The following is a 20205-nucleotide window of genomic DNA, read 5'->3' on the forward strand; positions in this document are numbered from 1 at the left end:
CACCCTCCACTCGTTTTGTCAAATTTTAATATCTTAAACGCCTATATCTTATCTTATAAAATTTGCATTATAGGCTCTTTTTAACTCGCATATACATACGTTTAATTTTACTTCACTAATAGTTTAAATTTCAATTCAATGTTCATTCAAATGTACTTTGACATGTATGTACATATGTATAGTCACAATTTGTATGAAATTTTTACTATAAATTTTCTATGATATTTATATATTATTATTTATTTAAAGTTTGGATTGTAGCATTACAGGAATTCCTAATGCGCCACAGTGGTCAAAAATATAACAGAAAAGAAAAGAAACAAAATAATAACTAAAGAAATTAGACATAACAAAAACAAAACATATACATATATATACACAAACAACTAATAATAATAATAATTACAAATTATAAAAAAACTACAAAGAAGGGAATGTCTTATAAAAAAAAAAAGAGACAGAAAAATAAATATAAACATGTGTACATATGTATGTATATACACAGACAAAAATACATTTATACATAAACATAAAAAACAATAGCAATTATAATAGCAGATACGTAAAAATATCAAATATAAAATATAACATAAGGAATGCCTTGCACCTTATATCCGCAACGTACATATTAGGCTATGAATCTGTGGAATCTTGGATGAAAATTCTGCTCGAAAAGTATTGATTGCTCTCGACGAATTATTTTTGCGGAATTCGACAAAGCAAATTAGATCCGCTACTGCGTTAATTAATTTAGAGACGCTCGTAAACGATTTTGTTTCCATCGCGTTAATTCGAAGAATTCAATTTGACTTTTTCCAGACAACGGTCACGATCTCACGGTTTATTATGTTTCGCCGCGTATAAGTAAGTACACAACGAAATAAAAATGCGACACGGCGGAGAAAAAAACCGGCATTTGTTTTTCCCGTCATCTTTCGCTTTGGAAATTAAATTACAAAACCCGAAGACGTTTTTGAATTATTTCTTAATTATTTCACCTCAGCTCGGGCAGGTTGTATGGGAGAAGCTGAAGGGCTTCTGGACCGGTTCGTAATTGTGCGAGCGGGCTCGGGACCCCCGCAGCGACAGCTTGAAACGTTTCCGGCTCCCTTTTCGCATTCTTTTGAAACCTTTGCCCAAGATGGCTTCTCGTCGACGAATTGTGTGCCCTTTGAGCAATCTGCGAAATTATTCTTTTATATTTGCTGCCTACCTCCTCCCCCCCCCCCCCCCACCCCGCTTAACAATCCCCCATCCTTCTGATCAATTTGCCACCGTTTGTTTCCTTCTCTCCGTATATAGACATACATTCATGTATTATATACTATAGATATCTTTAAACGCGGAAACATTAACGCGAAACGATATACATACATACATATGTACATAGCAACAAAGAAAAGCATCACTTTTGTGGCTTTGAAAATACCCGAAAATATTTACGTAGGACGGGGTGAAAATGCGAATGACTCGTGTTTCAAAACGGGAAAAACTTCACATCACGTTTTTCAGCGGCACGTATCAACTTTTGCACGTGCCCTCCGAGACAATGTCGCGTTTATAAATTCGCCATAACGTTATCCAAACAACGACGGGTCGTTAAACGAGTTTTAATTGATGTTCAAGTTGTGTTTTACACTCTGCGTTTAATCGCTTATGAATTAGTGTTGTTATTTATTTTTATACGTTTAATTTAAACTGAAATCGTGCTTTGGAACTTACGTGCGCACATTTCGTCCCTATAGTACAATGATTGTCATATGTTTACAATTTTTTATTGTTTATTTTACATAGATATGTATATACCAGGAAGGCCTGACAGATAAACCCCAATGCGCCTTTTTTATGAACTATAAATAAATCACTATATTTTGAGAGGCTGAAGAACACGAATTAACAATTAATTAATAATTAATTGATCAATTGAAAAATCTATGACTTTAGACTTGTACATAAATCTTTACATATTGTACATAAATCAAATTCAGATATTTGTGACACAGCGGGTAGGATGATTTTTTCCAATTTGAGGGACCGTTTCAACAATGAAAATCAGATAAATTGGCAAACTCTGATAAGAAACGAACGTCTTGGAGTCCGATTGGAAATATCCGATTCTAACCAGCAGTATTAAAGATTAACATGGGATCGAACCTAGTAATCTTTTGGTGCTAAAAATAAACGCAACTACCGATCCATACTGCTGGTTATATGCCTTCAGTCTATTATACAATTATGTATATATTAATATCATATTTTGCTTTGTTATATATTTGCATGAAGTATTGTGATCGTGACATATCGATCTCTCATTGCATTGAACATTTTGTTTTATTTTATTTTATTTCATAGAACATGAACATTCGCCTTTACAGATCACTCCAAAGTAACGAGTGTATTTTAAACACTTAAATACAGTCAATCAATTTATACAATGTGAATTTAAACAAACATCCATTGTGACATCTATCGAGACATTTTTCAGCATTTTATAATCAAATTGGTAAACCTCACGACGTTGAATAACTTGAGATAAACAAGATATGTATGTAGATAGAAAGGAAATGCCAATTTTACATGAATCGTTTTAAATAAAAATCAAAAAAAATCGTCAAACTCTGATAAGAAACGATTGACTTGCAGTCACAAACCAAGGTCTGGCCAGCAGCGGGACTCTAGTGGGACTTCAACCCGTGACAACTCTGCTCAAAAGCATTTTATGTCTTCTTTGTAATCTGTGCGACGTTAAGCTTCGCTTTTTGTTAGGTTTTATTTTAAAATGAAGACATTAATTTAATTAAATTCGGTTTTTAATGAATTGAGTGGCAGTCGAGTGTCGATTTTCATCGCTTAAAGTAACAGCTTAACAAATTGAACCCCGTTCACACTTTTCGCTTTTCCCTAAACGTCACCATGGACACTTTAACTTGAAACAATCTTTTGAAGGGTCACTCTGAAGGCAGGTGAAAGCGTTTCCTTTGTCGGCGAGATGAAGTGTCAAGACAAACAATATTATTTTTCGCGAGACGGGAAACAGGAAATTCAGTACAAAGAAGTGGCGAGAAGGAAGCATTAAGATAAGCCCGTCGAAAAAATAAAGCTTTACCTCTACGAAAAGTGCGCAAAAAATGTACAAAAATAAAAATGAAACAACACTCAAAGCGATTGTTTATAAATAATTAGGGCGTGTTTTATGTTAATGAGTGAAATTTTGCAATTTCGCCTTTCCTTCCTCGTAATAAGAGATTTTCGGGCGTTAAAGTCAATTAAGTAAAAATAAACGGCGCTTCCCGAGAGCGCAAAACTGCACAATTTTTATTATTGCGCGCAATTCCAACTTCCCTTCGATGAATATTTTCGCGTATAATGAGAAAGATTAAAATTCATACAGGGATGATTGCGCTTCGGTTATAATTTGAATAATCGCCTACAAATTCCGATAATGTATTCAGCGCGTTGGAGAGTGAAATTATTGGTTCGGACTCTGTATTTTAATTTGTGTTTATATTATCTCTTCATTAATGAATTATAATCCCTTATAAATATATGCGAACTTTTGCCGATTGCATTTTCGCAATGATAATTATTATTGCGCGCTTGAGCGTATATAAATATGAATTTGTATATAAAATGATTATCGCTAATTCGCGAATGACCTAAATTTTGCAGAAAGCCGTTCATCCGATTAAATTATCGCAGTCTTCTTTTTCGCATCGTTCTATCATTAAGGGTTCCATAGAAATTAATATGATAATAATAATAAAAAAAAAACCAACGATTTTTACTCCCGTCTATAAATGATCGTACATTTATTAAATACATATTTAAAAAGTTGATATTTTATAACGAAATTTCATCAACATTAAATTTTAAGTAAATAATTGGTTTATATTATGATAAGATTTTTACATTCAATTATTATTTTACATACATATTAACAGTCCTGGACCTGTTTTAAAAGTGGACGTGTTTTTATTATATGCATCTTTTAGATGCTTCATTTATGTATATCGCTTGTTATTATTGCTGTCAAGACTCTTTTGTGCTTTTTATTGAATAAGTACTTTATATTTTATAACATTTCCAATATTGTAATTATTCTAATGGTGGGGAGACTATTATCATATCTCTACAAATTGTTCTTAGTTCTTCTTCTTTTCTAAAATGTAGCAGTTCTTATCAATTGATAAAGTCAACCTATTCGTTTAAATTTTATTAAAAAAAAAACTTAATATGAGTGTTATTTAACTAAAAATTATTTTAATATATTTTGACTACATTTATGTATATACATACATATATGCAAAGTTTTTTACAAGATTTTTATAAGCTTCACTTGTTTGTAAGATGGAGCTTGACATTTGAGCCGTTATATAATATTTGAAATTTAATTTCGAGAAATATTTCACAATATTTTAAATATAATTTTTTGCGTTTAACAATTTTTAAAAATACTGATGGCCTATAATACGTTTATTCTACTTTTCCGAAATTCTAGACATATCGAATTAAAATCAATGATAGTAATTTTTGAATTAAGTCAAACAGAAATAGTATTTTTAGAACTGAAAATTGGACTTCCGCCACTTTCAAATATAACGGCTCATTTTATGAATTCATTTTAATTTCCCCCTTTTGGGAAACCTCTTCCAATAGCTTTTATATTTTACCGACAGTAAAGTTGCGGTTTATAAGCAAATGTCTTCAACATAATGCTAGAGGAATGTAATCATTAAAAATTACATCAATATCATCTGTCAGATCGACATGATGACAACTATCTACTCAGACGCGCATTATTGCCGCCCCAACATAGCTTCACAGGTAACATAGTTATGTACTACATATAACTATTCAACTATGGACTCTCATAAAAAATGGATTAAATTTGAGTTATGTATTAAATCCTTGGTTTAATACACGTGTTTCAAATACTAAATAAAATTTTGATAAACAAATTCTATTATATAAATATTACATTTATGTTTTGTTTACGCTAAATGACGGTTGTTTTTCCACATTGACCTCCTTTCATCCTTGTTAGTCGCTCTTAGCCCGCAAATTAGCACTTTTTAAACCTACCCCTTAGAGGGCAGCCACAATGGGTAACACCTCAAAGTACGTAAATCGCCCTCTTTTTCCTTTGAGTGACGGCTTTTGTGCATTTGCCCCCGCAGAGGCGTTTCCGGAATACGTTCTTCTTGGTAATTACGATGCAAAAATTTTCGTAACAGGTGTTTGTTCTCCACGCTTTTGCACACCGCCTCTTCGTCGGTCGGGGTGGGGAAGCTGTGGAAGCGCGCGCTCTCATTTTTTTTCCACTTCAATTAAGAGAAAAAAATCAGAATAAATTATAACGCCCGCATAAACCCGATTTAATAATTTCCCTTCATTCGGAGAATGAGCGCGGGCGCCTGCCTCCGTATGAAAAAGTTTCGCGGGAACATGATAAATGAAGAGAAAATTTCTCTGAATATGCCATCTAATATATTCCGATAGCTGTGCGACGGCGTAACACTGACAAGAAAATCCCCCTTTGTTTTCTTTTTGTCGAGATGGTCTGAAGTTTGGCACACAGCTTCAACTTTCAACTTCCAATATCACACGACGACATGCAATAATAGTGTACACAGCATATTAAAAAAATGAATCATAGCCACACGTTGATTAGCACTGCGGCATAGTAACCTGACGACACACTCTGCATCAAATTGCACATTTTGAAATGAAATGGAGCAATTTAATGTCAATTAACATGAAGACGTTTGCTTTAATTGCAAATTAAATATTCAACAGCTAAATAAAATACATGAATAGACTAGTGGTTAGGTTATAATGCTTTGAACAGAGTGATCACGGGTTCAAATGAAACTGGTTTCTGCTGGCCAGAGCTTGGATTTGTGACTCGAGGTCGATCGTATCTTATCAGAGTTTACCAATTTATCTGATTTTCATTCAAACGGTTCCAACAAATTGGCAATCTTACCCATTTTCTCGCAAAATCTCGAATTTCGTTGGATTGTATAAAATGCTACAAATTTACAAATTTTACCATAGATGTCTGTGGCTATTAATTTATATGTACTTTGTATAATACTAATAATATTTATATCAAATGTACAGTGTTTCTGGCCAGGAAGGCACATTGAGGTTACCTGTTAGGCTTGCTGGTATAAATTAAAGATAAAAATAAAAATAAAATGAAATAAAAATGACATTATCCTTCAAAACAAGTTATGTTAATTACATTTGTGTGAGTAAGCTCAAATATTCTTCATGATTTATTTAAGCAATTTTTGAAACGTTGACTTTTACTCAGATGATATCTTTAGATTGACATCATATGATTGATGTCATACACTTTGTCATATGATTGATGATTGCATACACTTTGTCTTTCAAATAATCTTACAGCATGAAATCACAAAACATCTCCAAAACGAAATATGACATATTACCGTGACTTGCATGGAATTTCGTACTATGTATCTGTGTGTATGCATTTTCTTGCAACTCGACTAGTCCAGAATTTAAAAACTCTCAATCGAAAACTTGTCAATTAAAACAGTCCTGAGAATAATTTTGTTTAATCTCCGGTAGATGTATTTTGCGGCCATCCTATTATTTATAGTTTCTTTGCAATTGCAATGCTAATTAATCGGTAGTACTCATTTATAAAAGATGAATTTATTATATACATATGTGCATACTAAGAGAGTGCGTTTTGGTTAAATTTAGATATTAAATGTTTCAATTCAAAGCGCTAATTTTAAATATTTCAATTTTTCCAATTGTTTCCGCTTCATGTTTAAATATAAGCATATGCTTATAAGCTTGCATCGGATTGTAAAGTCGGCCAAATTGTGATTTGAATCGGTAAAAGTGTGATTTGATGCGTATTCCGTGACGCCTTCGAATTTGCGTTGCGTTCGTTCGACAGGTGAATATAAAGAGGGTTGGGCCTCTTTTTAATTACGTAATGCGTGATCAGATAGGGGTAGGTGTGTAAGGGTGGGTGGCTGGCAGGGGTGGGGTCGTTAGGGCCCGTTCGAGTGCAATCAATTTCACGGTGCGCCCTGTCCGCCATTCACGCCTAACCCTCGCTCGCCCACCGTGTAAATCCCACCCCATACCACCCACCACCCCCCACCCCTCCATCGACACGATAATCATCGCTGATAACGCCTTATAACTCTTTGTGCACGCAATTAAGGCATTACAAGCGCTTAATGACGTCTTTATTCGAATAAACACATCTTCGACAACAAAGAGTGGCGCACTCGATAATTAACCTGCCGATAAATCCCCGCATAGGTCATAATTACAAATAAATTACCGATTAATGTTGTAAAGTGGAGGTTTCTTCTGGCTAAATTCAGCTCAAATGTTTGTTATTATATTGTGATGTGAGTCGAGAATATTTACGAGAGCACGTTTTCTAAAAGACTGTTAAGAGTATTGTATTTTTTTAGACAAGTTATAAAACATCTTTACATTTTGTACTACGTTTGAAGTCTCGTATAATCTCTTAGAATCTACATATATGGGAGAATTCCAAAATATTATGGACAGGATATTTCTTAATGATCAGGAACGTTTTTCGACCAAAACGTGAAAATATTCGTGAAGTTAGTTAATTTCGAGAGTCATCATATTACTATTTAAGTATTTTAAATTGAATTAACCGAACAACAAAAAAATACCAGCGCAAAAACTAATCAATGTTTACTAAGTATAATACCCAATTAATTCAAATATAACATTGATTTTCGCTGGTTTTCTCTCGTTTATGAGATATGAGCGTTTAAAAAAATATGTGTTTTTTACAGTTTTTATGTCTGTATCTAAAATTTCTGTGCCTAAATTCAGTATTGGAATTAATAATTAGATACTTTTTTCTATTGATGGTGATTTTAAGATATCTCTTCCTAACTTGTTTACTACTTTAAAATACGTATGTTTAATTATCTAGAGATATTATATCTAACGATTTACAAATGCACACATATAAAGTAGATGAATATTCGTTTGTTTGCTTGTTCACTTTGTATTATATATCCACAGTTTTCAATTTGGAACCATTAAATTTGATATACATAGTTATCTAATGGTACTCTAGTTTAGATCATAAACTACCGATTTACTGATTTCAATCTAAAACCATCAAGTTATGTATACTTTCTCAATTTATTATAACTCCCTCAAAGGGGCTCTATAGAAAATTTTCGAGAATGTTTCATTTTTAACTTATTTTTTCAACTTTTCCTTGAGTAATTCGGCTTTTAGAGCCGGTAAATTCCCGCATTGGTAATAATTACTGTTGAATTGCTGATAATTGTGATGAAGTGGGTGTTTCTTAAATGGAATTCTGGCTGAAGTCAACTCGAAAGTTCGTTCTGCAAAACGTATGTATAGGTACTTTTAATGTAATTTTAAAGTGACCCGTGCGATGTACGTTGAACTTTTACCGAAAGTTTCTCGAATTAACGTCACCTAACTATCTGTAACAAATTTACACTTTCCAGTTTTGTTTATCGACGGAAAATACGTAGACCGCATACTTTTTGTAAGCCGTCGTTAATTAATGGATTTGCTTGTTTGAAAATGTAGCCTTTGTATACGACGAGAGTGTGTTTCCGTTTTTTTTTTGTCCTATTCAATTTGAAACCATTGAACTTGCACATACATATTTAATTTCTTTTACACACTCGCATTATATTTTATAGTGTTATCGTAAATTTTACGCGTTCTTTATTGGGTCTATATAACTTTTTTTTGTGCTGTGAGTTTATTTCAATCGAGTAGACAAGGTACTAGAAAATTCATATTCCGAACGAAGCGATCTACTGTTATTATGAAAAGAAAAAATACGGTGTAAATATTTTATATCGGTTGTCCAATAAACAGTTTAAAGCGGCAATATTCGAATTGGTATATAAAATTTCACACTCTACATACATATATTACACATTTATAGTTTTTCCGCAGGATGATTTATATTGATAGTAATGATGAATGCTATCTATTCATGAGACATGACTTTTAAATATCAAAATTTTCCACATAAAGCAGAATGCTGATATTTTATATTATTTTATTTTATTGTCACAAATCAATATACGCTCGCCATTACAGATTTGCTCCAATGCGACGGGTGTGCGTTAACGAAATACAGAATACATAAACAATCAGAAATCAGAAATACAGTAATACATACATATACAATCAGAATATATAGCATATAACAATTAATCAGAAATAATAATCATAGAGACATCTATGGATTTTTTTTTTTAATTTTTTTTTTGTATACAATTTTTATACATATAATAAATACGAAATTATAGAGATGTCTATAGAGATATCTATAGATTACTGTATCAGATTACTGTGTATAATTATTACAAATTATACACAGGCAGATTTTGTGACAACAGGATTAGATCTAATACCAATTTTCAGGAACCGTTTCAGCAATGATCAGATAAAATTGGCAAACTCTGATAGAGAAACGATCGATTTGGAGTCACAAAACCCCCAAATCTAACCAGCAGTGGCGAGGACTCAAACCTTTGACCTCAGTGGTGCTAAATATATACGCTACCACTAAGCCAAACTGCTGGCTAATTTTAAGTTTACTATATACATAATTACATATGTATATAGTAAACACTAGTTCTGGTTCTTTGTAACTAATAAATTTATACTTAATTTTTAAAGATGCTTAAATTTATCACAACAACAAGTCACGAGGAAATGCCTTTCTTATCGGTAGCTCTATTTGCTTCTAGTCCGTAACATATTATACAAATGAACCGTTAAAAAAAAGAGTAAAGCTCGAATACTTATTCCAGCTGCACTATCTTAATATAAAAAGCATCTATCCATATTCATTCTATAGTCATCCAATCACTATATTTTTATTTTTTTCCGATCAATAACCCCAACTTATCCCAGACCAAGTGCGTCTTGAGAAGGGTTTGCATAACCCTTTTAATTCACACATTCAGGACCGACCTCGTTATTTTCAATTTCACTTATGGCCACCCACAAAGACGAGAAAACCTCAAGTCCACACACATATGTATGTGTACGTGTATGGACCTTCATACTGAGTCATCGGACAAATAGAGCGTGCAAAATTCGACATTATTCCAAGGTTTATATTATGTATTATATAATATTACAATAATGTTATACGGATATGAAACGGACTGGGGTGAATTTTCAGATGGAAGTGGACCAGCGGGCCCCTCGAAGAAGAGGGGACGTAAATAATCTGTCAAACGCACGTAGGGCGAGTGTTTTGTTTCGTCCCTTCAATGGCCACTCGACAGCCGACAACAATGGCCCTCGACACGCGAAAAAACCGGTCAGGAATGTCGCCGCAGCTGAATCGGTCCACCGAACCGGTTCGCATTCATTTCATAATCCGCGCAAACTCGCATTAATGCCCGCCAGTGAGAGAGAAACGTCCCCGTGTACGTACACCCTTCATATCTGGGTCAAGCGGTTCAAAGGGATCTAATTAAAATGGAGGAGGAAAAAAAAAAGTGGAAAACACAAAAAAAAACTCGGTGATTTTGCGATCGAATTGACTCAAAGGGTCCGAGTAATCGGAGTGTGATATCGGATACACAATTGCTTTGATTAAATTCGAGGTGTTTGTTGTATAAGCAAACATTGTATTTTTTTTTATTATGAAATTCATTATGTTGAGTATTTTATATAAATATCATAAGAAAATTGACAATTCCAAAGAATTGGACTTCAAAGGTGACTAAAGGCGAATGATTAAAAAACTAAAAATATACTTTTATGTAATTGAGTCAGTGCTTTTTGAACGTAAAAAAAAACAATTATAAGTTTCCGAATGTGCCTGAATTAAAAAAATATTGTATTTTTTATAGATATATATAATATTATTAAAAAAAAGTTTTTTAAAAACATACCTCTTCTATAATTTGTATATAAAATAATTATTTTGAATAAAAACTATTTTACTACCGCGATCTATGTTTAAAACCAATAAGCAACGATGGATAAACGTCAACGACTATCTCGCCGGGCAGATATCAAACGCGTCTTACACGGTATTTTTGCACCATCGTAATGGCGGAGGATCCATTAACTTATATTGATGACCAAAATGAGCAATATGGCAAAGTAAACTTTTTCCTGAATTGTAATCGTAAGTGAAACGTAAAGGATGTATTGTAAAAATATAGTAAATCCGGCAGCAGTCTGAAATAATCAAAAGATTTTTTTTTACATATTTAGTGGTTAACATATTATCCTTTCGAGCAAGTCACGGGTTTGATTCTCACTAAAGTCCCGCTGCTGGCCAGATCTTGGTTTATGACCTGATGTCGACCGTTTCTTATCAGAGTATGCAATTTTTTCTGATTTTCATCAAAAACAGTTCATGTAAAATTAGCATCTCCTTTCCTATCTCTCTTGCTAATCTCAAGTTATTCAGCGTTTTGAGGTTCACCAATTGATAATAAAATGCTGCAAAGATTTCTCCATAGATGTCACTGTGGATGTTTGTATGAATTCGCATTGTATAAAATTCTTATGTATTCTATTGATTGATTGACTGTATTACATATATGTTTAAAATGCACTCGTCGCTTTGAAGCGATCTGTAAAGGCAAGTTTTCATGAAATAAAAATAAACCAGGAAGGTCCAACAGATTAACCCCAATGCTTCTTCCAGGCCAATCATCATTATACGATTTTTAGAATAATTTTAACAAAGCATCATAGAGACATCTACGTATAACTTTTGAAAAAATTTCAATTTACTTATATTTTCGCAGCATTTTTTGTAATATAAGTCGTCGAATTTCGAAATGCTGTATGGACAAATTTCGCAAATTACTTTATGTAAAATCACCCATTGAATTTCAATTGCATAATAAGCTACATATATTTGTAAGTGTTGTACAAATCTAAAGTTTTAATCTATAGTAGGTACGTATATTTATAGTAATCTAATTTAGACCGTAGACAAATTTTTCTGACAAACTTTCATTCGCCTGAGCAATGCTAGGCAATCCGGCTTGTAATATTACATATATTATGTCACTTAAAAAGGCACTTTTTAAGTTAAAATGTTTCTAATCATATGTTTTAATTAACATATTGACTATTTTTTGCATGGAAATTCTCTGAGAAACAATCCTACAGTATAGCATAGAAAGTAAGCTTTCCAAAAAACTTATTTAAATATAAATATAAATATTGAAAAGTAAATCTTCGGATAATAAATACAAACTTGCGTATCTGTATTATAGAAGTTATTTTTTCTATTAAGATTTTTTTCCAACTAAAAATTCACTCAATTTATAATATAAAATTTTCTATGAGATGTATTCTTCTGTTTGTGTGTAAAAATATCGCCTATGAAATAAAAGTGCAAAAAATGGCTTCGGCGTTAATGAACAGCGGACAAATTAAAATTGCATAGTTTGTCGCGGAAAACGTTTGCGGACTTGTAACGATTTTGCGGCTTTGCACGATTTGCAAATGTGAAGCAGCTTTCGCTAAAAGCTCTCCGCCTCTCTCTATTTAATTAAAACTTTTTGTATATTTGCCGCAACGTAAACAGTGCGATACAAAATAGTAATTCGGCTTGCACTCTAATCGGTTTGCAATGCTATATATTTTGTTGCCCAAACACACAATAATATGTATACATCAGTGGCGTATATTGGGTGTGTGCTAGGTGTGCGGCGCACACCCGTGAAAACCAAAGACCACATAAAGTAGTATTTTAATACAAAATAATGTGTTGTTGTATAAACAGGCATTGATGTGTATGGTGTATTTACCGCGTGCGCTAAATGTATGGTGTATGGTGTGGTGTGCAGTCTGCAGCGTGTTGTGTGTATGTAGTTTGTGCGCCGCGACGAGAGAATACCTATGCCGTGCAGCAAATTGGTGGGTTTGGTTGGAGTGTGCAGGCGGATATTCGCTTGTATAGGTTTGTTCGCGATATTAAGACGTACGGTGTGCTACGACTTCAGAGCACCGCGCAACAGTCGGCAATTGACCAATGCGATGCGACACGTGGTCTCGTACTTTTTCGCACATTCGTATTTTTATGGTCATATCTCAGTCATACCTCTAATAACTAATAATGGCTAACAGTGTTCAAGACATTTTAACTATTCCGTTTTCAAATAGAAGTTTTGAGATAAAATTAAAAATAATTAAGGATGGGAAACCGTGTCCGTCTCTTCCAAATTTATCCAGTTTGCATAAAGAAAAAACAAAAGTTTACACTAGACATTTTTGCGTTTCAAATTATAAAAAATTCGAATGGATTACAGGCTGTGAAATTCGATCCAAACTTTTCTGCTGGCCATGTTTATTGTTCTCCAAAGATATTAATGTGTGGAACAAAGAAGGATTTGCTGATCTCAACCATTTGACAGCAGCACTGAAGAAACACGAAGGATCGCAGGCACACGTACAATCATTTCTTTCCATACAAATGTTTGGCAAACAACGAATCGACGTATTAATTGACAGTCAACGTAAAGCCGAAATAAGTCGACATAATGAACAAGTAAATAAAAATAGAGATGTTTTAAAACGAATTATTAACGCAATAATCTATCTAGGAAAACAAGAACTGTCCCTGCGAGGTCACGACGAGTCATGTAATTCCGTAAACAAAGGCAATTACATTGAATATCTAAATGCTCTTCGAGAATATGATTCTGTTTTAGATACTCATTTAAATACTGCTACTACCTTTCGTGGTACTTCTCCAAGTATACAAAATGACATAATCGAAGCAATCGCTCATGTTATTAAAGTTCATATAAAAAATGAAGTAGAGTCAGCAAGTTTTGTTGCTATTATTCTCGATGAAACTTCAGATATAATGACAAAATCACAGCTCTCAACAGTTTTACGTTTTGTATGTAAAGGCAATGTACATGAACGGTTTATTAGTTTTACAGACGTTAGTGCTGATAAAACATCTAATGGTCTATTCCGTCACGTGGTGAACATAGTTGAAGAATTTAAAATTCAAGACAAATTGGTTGGACAGACTTATGATGGAGCAAGTGTAATGAGTGGACACGTAAATGGTTTGCAATCCAAAGTCCTCAATGCTTATCCTTTTGCTCTTTTTACACACTGTTATGCTCATGTATTGAATTTAGTATTGCAGCAAGGTCTTTCTGATATTAAAGAAAGTAAATCATTTTTTCAAACTTTAAATGGATTGTCTACATACTTTTCAAAATCTTCCAAAAGAGTATTCGCTTTACAGGAATTTGTGACAAAAAGACTTCCCTCTGTAGCACCCACAAGGTGGAATTTTACATCTCGTTTAAGTAGCACAGTACAACAATACAGAAGTCAATTTACAGATTTTTTTCGACATGTTATAGAAAATTGTGAATTATGGGACACAGATACTGTTATAAAAGCACGAGGGTTTTTAGGCTTTTTAGAGGATTTTCAAACAATTAAACTTCTTCAAATTTTTTCAAAACTGTTTGGAATAACTGATGTTTTGTATAACATTCTTCAATCTAAATCTTCGGACGTTTTATATTGTTGTAAAAAAATTAATGATGTTTTGCAGCAACTGAAATACGAAAGGGATAATAATTTTGAAATGTTATGGAATAATTATTTAAATGAAAAAAATGATGATCATGATCGTAGGCCACAAAGATTAAAAAATTATTCAGAAGTAGAAGATAAAACTTCATTTCGTCAATTATATTTCAAAATAGTTGATAGCATAATCGCACAAGTCGAATGTAGATATTCTTCACTTTCCAAATTAGAATATTTCCACCTTCTTTGTAATGATAAATATGACGAATATAAAGAAAATTTTCCAAATGTTTTAATTAATAAATTAAAAGATTTTTATGGATCACTGTTTGATTATATTCGATTGAAAAACGAACTCATTGTGCTATATTCCAGCTCTGAATTTTCAGAGAAACCTGTTCATGAATTAATACAATTCATGACAAAAAATAACCTCAAATCTGGTTTTAAAGAGGTGTTTAAGCTGGGAGAATTAATATTAACGATACCAAGCAGTACAGCTTCAGCAGAACGTTCTTTTTCGGCGCTGAAAAGAATAAAAACTTGCTATAGAGGTACGCAAGGTCAAGATAGATTATGTGGCCTTAGCTTAATTTCAATAGAAAAAAAGTTATTGGTGGAATTAAAACAGAAAGACACATTCTATGCAGACGTGATTGAAAAGTTTATGTCTCAGAAACGTCGCATTGAACTTATGTATAAATAACTAATAAATTAAACATTTTTGTAATGCAAAACGAGTATTTTTTTTTAATTGCTAATTTTATACCCTATGCCCTACGGCATACACAGCACACCCGGTATTAACACCCACCGTCCGCCACTGGTATACATATGTATGTATGTACATATTTTGAACATTTTGATATTAAATGCGAATTCTTACAAATCATATCCAACAATATCTCATTGTTGAAAGTATATTACATAATGTTACATACGAGATATCGTTTACCATTGACTTTTCTTTTATATATCTGTTGCTTCAAATGGTGAAAATGGTGGAAACCCAGCACCTGTTTGTCTAGTGCAGTTATGTGGTATATCTAGTGCAGTGTTGAGAGTTGGTTTTATCTTTTGGCAAACAAGCCGCTGGAAAAAGAGAGCGCAAAAAGCTGTCTGACGATTACATACGCAAGTGCAGCGGTGCAAAAAATAAAAGTGCGGAAAATTTGCGGGAAAACTAAGTGGTTTGCGCCGAGCGGAGAGCGCTACCAGTTGCGGGAACATCCGCCGGAAACACAATCTCATCTTCTAATTGAAGGATTTCCCGCTGCAAGGAGTCGGCTTCCTACCAACGTGCAAACACTACGTATTTTCCCTCACCACCACAGGATATTTATTCTGTAGTGAAATACACAGCCTTTTGTTTGCATGACGTGTCTTACGAATGCACTCCTCGTTTGCATTGTTCTGTTGGAAATGAAGTAATACATGACCGAGTCAGTCGCGATATTCTGCCCCATCTGGGAAATTCAAAACGCCGGAAAATCGCACGAAACTTTTCCTTCCGCATAAAAAGTAAATATACAATACTCTCACCGACGCGGTGTATTCAATTAACGGTAAGATCTCCGTTCGAGCGCGAATATGCAAATTTCTTCATCTGAATGATATTATAGCATAATGTATTTTAATTTATTGCGTCGAAACTCTTCACTAGATAAACGTTTTCGCCAAGTCGCAACTTTCCAATTTTCACCCCCCGCTCTCTCTCTCTCTCTCTTAATTTATATTGTACATATTATTGATATTATTCGATTTCTTGTGAGCCCATCGCCTAAAACTTACTTCTCCTATGTTGTTTATTACTTTGGATACTTTCCCGTGTTTCATAACTGCTCATATTCTCTCGGATTTTCGCGTCTATCTCCTACCGATCGGAAAAATTTACAGATCTATTTATTTGTTTGTTTTTGCAAAAACACATTCATATCAAATAACCCGGAATATACTGCTCACTTTCAACTCGTATTTACTTACGAAATTTATTACTTTAAGTCAGAGTTATTCATCAATTGATCGATATTTTAATGAAATGATCATTTGAATACGTTTTTTTTTGGTTTAATTTATCTATTGGATAGTGATTTTATTGTTTAATTTGCAATCAAGATATGAAAATCATTTTGAATTGATCAAAGGATTTTATAGTATTATAGATAGGACATCTTAATGAATACAATAAAGGTATTAACAAATCGAATGGGCAAATTGCTAGACCTTTTTCGTAAATATAATTACTGACTATTTCATTTAAAACTGCATTTAACGACTGAACAAAACAATTTTAGTTTCTTTTCTTTCATCAACCAATAGAGTATATAATATATTAAAAAATATATACTTTAATAATTAATTTTTCATAGAAACATTTCAGAAGGCGTCGAAAATTTTTGATAACTTTTCAGATTTTTTAAAATTATTTTATATATGTGTTTATATGTCGTTCTTTTTGTTCAAAATGTTAATGATTTTACTAACAATACATTTTTCTTCTTTCCAGGGTGTGCTTTTGTTAAGTTCAGTTCACATCAGGAGGCGCAGGCTGCCATCAACACTCTGCATGGCAGTCAAACTATGCCAGTGAGTCATCTGTTTTTTTTACTATGTGTTATCTATATATATATTCATCATCATCCACATACTATGTGTCTCATCTTCACCTATGATAATACGAGCGAAAAAAAATAAACACACGCTTATATACAAAACGGCGTATAAAAAAGCGTAGGCGTGCTTTGTCAGCACCGAGGGAAAGTTAATTTTCTATCATCATCATTACGAGCTTTCAGAGTTTGGCCGAACGCCAGCTAGAGGAAATGTACCCCGAGCCTATTTCCACCCATTAGTTATCGCACCCGAGCCCCTGTAAACTTGTTTATTTTTCGACAATATCAACATTTGTCATCGTCCGGAAAATCCATATACATAGGCGCGTTTATTTTATTGCAATTCGAATATTTTCCGACCCGATCTCTCTGCCTGGGGGCGTTGCCCGCGCTTTAACTTTCGTCCGTTGTTGTTATTTCGTATTTTGGCGCCGAATTTTCATCGATGACGCGATAAAATCAATCGATTGACGTGTATAATAGATTCATCTAAAAATCATATCGAATGTGACGAAAAAAAACTTATAAAATATTTGAAGGCATTAATTTATAAGAACGATTATCTTTTTATTCTAAATGGGGTTTTTTTTAAATAATTCTACACTTTTTAATCTAATTTTTGATATATTTTATAGTAAAAACATAAATAAGTTCTCACAGACTATGTGAATAAGTGTATGAGCTATTGCTTTTCACTATCTAGTTTGTTATATTATATATTTTTTCTGTTTGATGATAAAAAGCCGGACGTATAGTTAAGTAAAATATATAGCTAAAATATATAATTAGCCAGTCGAAGATAAATAAATATCAAAATGTTCGTATTAAAGAAATCGTGTTTTTTATAAAATAATTTTTTTGATTTTTAAATTCATTAATTTTAATATCACTAAATTATCTTCACAATACATTTTGTATTTATTTTTATAGCTATTGATCTACTGATCATTTTCTATTTTATATTATTTTTGTTAGTAATTATAGTATTATATTATTCTAATATTAATGTACAGCATAATAGGAAAAAGAGCACAAAAACCTATTCACAATTCTTATAAATGCTCATAATACATATTTTTAACTTAAGACTCTCTCAAGTCGACGATCGAAAGCAGATTGTTTTTATAATACGATACGAGGTATTTCCTCAATATACCTTATATTTAATCGCCATAGTTCCTTATGAACTCAAAATAAAATGAAATTATATCGCGCGCTCATATTACCATTATTAACCTATGTATGTTTCACCTGTATGCAATAACGCCTCGAATACTAACCTTTCCAAGCTCCAAATAATACAAAATAAATCCCTAAAAATAATTTATAACATACCCATAAATACTAACTTGAAAAAATTGCATGCCATAAATAATGTCTTCATAGATTTATATTGAGAATAATAGTTATACTTCGATAAAGTATGCGGCTTATTCCGACATATGTACGTACATATGTATGTATATTCCAAACCCAAAGTAGCAGCACTTTCTTCTCACGTTGTGAATAATTAATTGGGATCGGTTTTAATTTCCTCAACTCGAAGCGCAGATTCGTCTGTCGAAATGGATTATTTCTAAGTGCAACTTGGACCACCACTGTTACCAAGAGTTCCACAACGTATATGTATGTGCACGTATATAATACAATTTCGAACGTGTCTTGGACGTGCCATTAGGACTCGGGAGTTGCGGCTGGAGCGTTCAAGTCTCCCGCCTCGAATCAATTCGTCCTCTATTTGTCCCGGTTGGCCGGGGGCAGCAGCCGGCTGCGACACGAACCGAAGAAACGGCATCATAACTCCCCCTAAACCACCCCACGCCGAACCGAAGGTAGGTAGGAGAGTTCTCATTTCGGTTCGAGCGAACCAGACGACTACCACCACTAAACTACTCCGAGAAGAAGGCGTTCACGTGCCGAGACTCGCCGACAAAGAAACTTGCGACACCGGCGACGCGTTCGACTAATGATGTTTTCGTCCTGTGGGAGACTTTGCCCACCCACCCACCCTCCTACCCGACCGCCCACTCGTCCACCCCCTTTCGGGAAGGATCCGTGGAAGGAGCTCGAACCGCGAAAGTGGCCCTCCTCGGGGCGAAACGGCCCACAGTCGCTAATTAAATCCGCAAAAACGTTTTCTTCGGCGAAAACAATAACACTTGCACGGTTCTTTGATTGGCCGAGCGAGCTTAATTCGGCCGCGGTTAAAACGATACAATTAGCCGAATTCGCTCACTATATACATACGTATATATATCTGAAGTATAAAGTAAATGTTTAAATTAATTGGGTCTTCGCTTTTTATCATCGGGTAAAGCTAAAGGTGTTTCAGGGTACGTTTAATTTCTATTGTACTGTTTCCGTCTTCTTATATTTTGTACAAAATAGTCTATATTTTGTTTGTTTGATTCATTGAATTTTTCCTTCGTCTTTAATTAATATTATGTATTAGATGTATTATGAGCATTTATAAGAATTGCAAATAGGTTTTGAGCTATTTTTCCTAGTACGCTGTACATTAACATTAGAACAATATAATACTATGATTAGTAACAAAATTAAATTTAAATTTAAAAATAGAAAATGATCAGTAGATCAGTAGCTATTAAAATAGATATAATAAGTATATTTAGTAATATATTTAGAAGTATATTTAAAAATCAAACGGAAATGGGTTGAAAGATTAGATGAAATATGGACGATACATGTGCTTAAGTTGTACCCAAGGGAGCAGATTAATTAAGTATATTAAAATATGTGTATTGCTCGAAGCATTAAAGAACGGATGATGATTAAAAGTGATTTAATTACATGCCTTAAATAAATCTAATGATATGAGGAACTGATTCATTCTCAAATACATGCAAATATGCATATATTTTTGTACCAGATTTAATTTTTAAATACTCTGTCGTAATTTTCAAGATAATCATTGGAAATTGTATGGCAATCATCTGGCGTTCCATTTTTTCTTATCTTAATCCATATTCTGTATAATTATTTG

General features: G+C 33.3%; 1 protein-coding gene across 6 annotated transcripts in view; it reads left to right on the top strand.

The window, feature by feature from the left end:
* bru3 (CUGBP Elav-like family member bruno 3) overlaps positions 1-20205 on the top strand; it is a 725332-nt gene that overhangs the window by 609800 nt on the left and 95327 nt on the right. For all 6 annotated transcript variants that reach the window (XM_077439689.1, XM_077439688.1, XM_077439684.1 and 3 more), the window contains one exon: positions 17096-17175. In XM_077439689.1, coding sequence (XP_077295815.1) covers positions 17096-17175 — 80 coding nt within the window. The remainder of the gene's footprint in view (positions 1-17095; positions 17176-20205) is intronic.

The sequence above is a fragment of the Arctopsyche grandis genome, chromosome 10, assembly GCF_051622035.1.
Source record: "Arctopsyche grandis isolate Sample6627 chromosome 10, ASM5162203v2, whole genome shotgun sequence".
Taxonomy (NCBI): domain Eukaryota; kingdom Metazoa; phylum Arthropoda; class Insecta; order Trichoptera; family Hydropsychidae; genus Arctopsyche; species Arctopsyche grandis.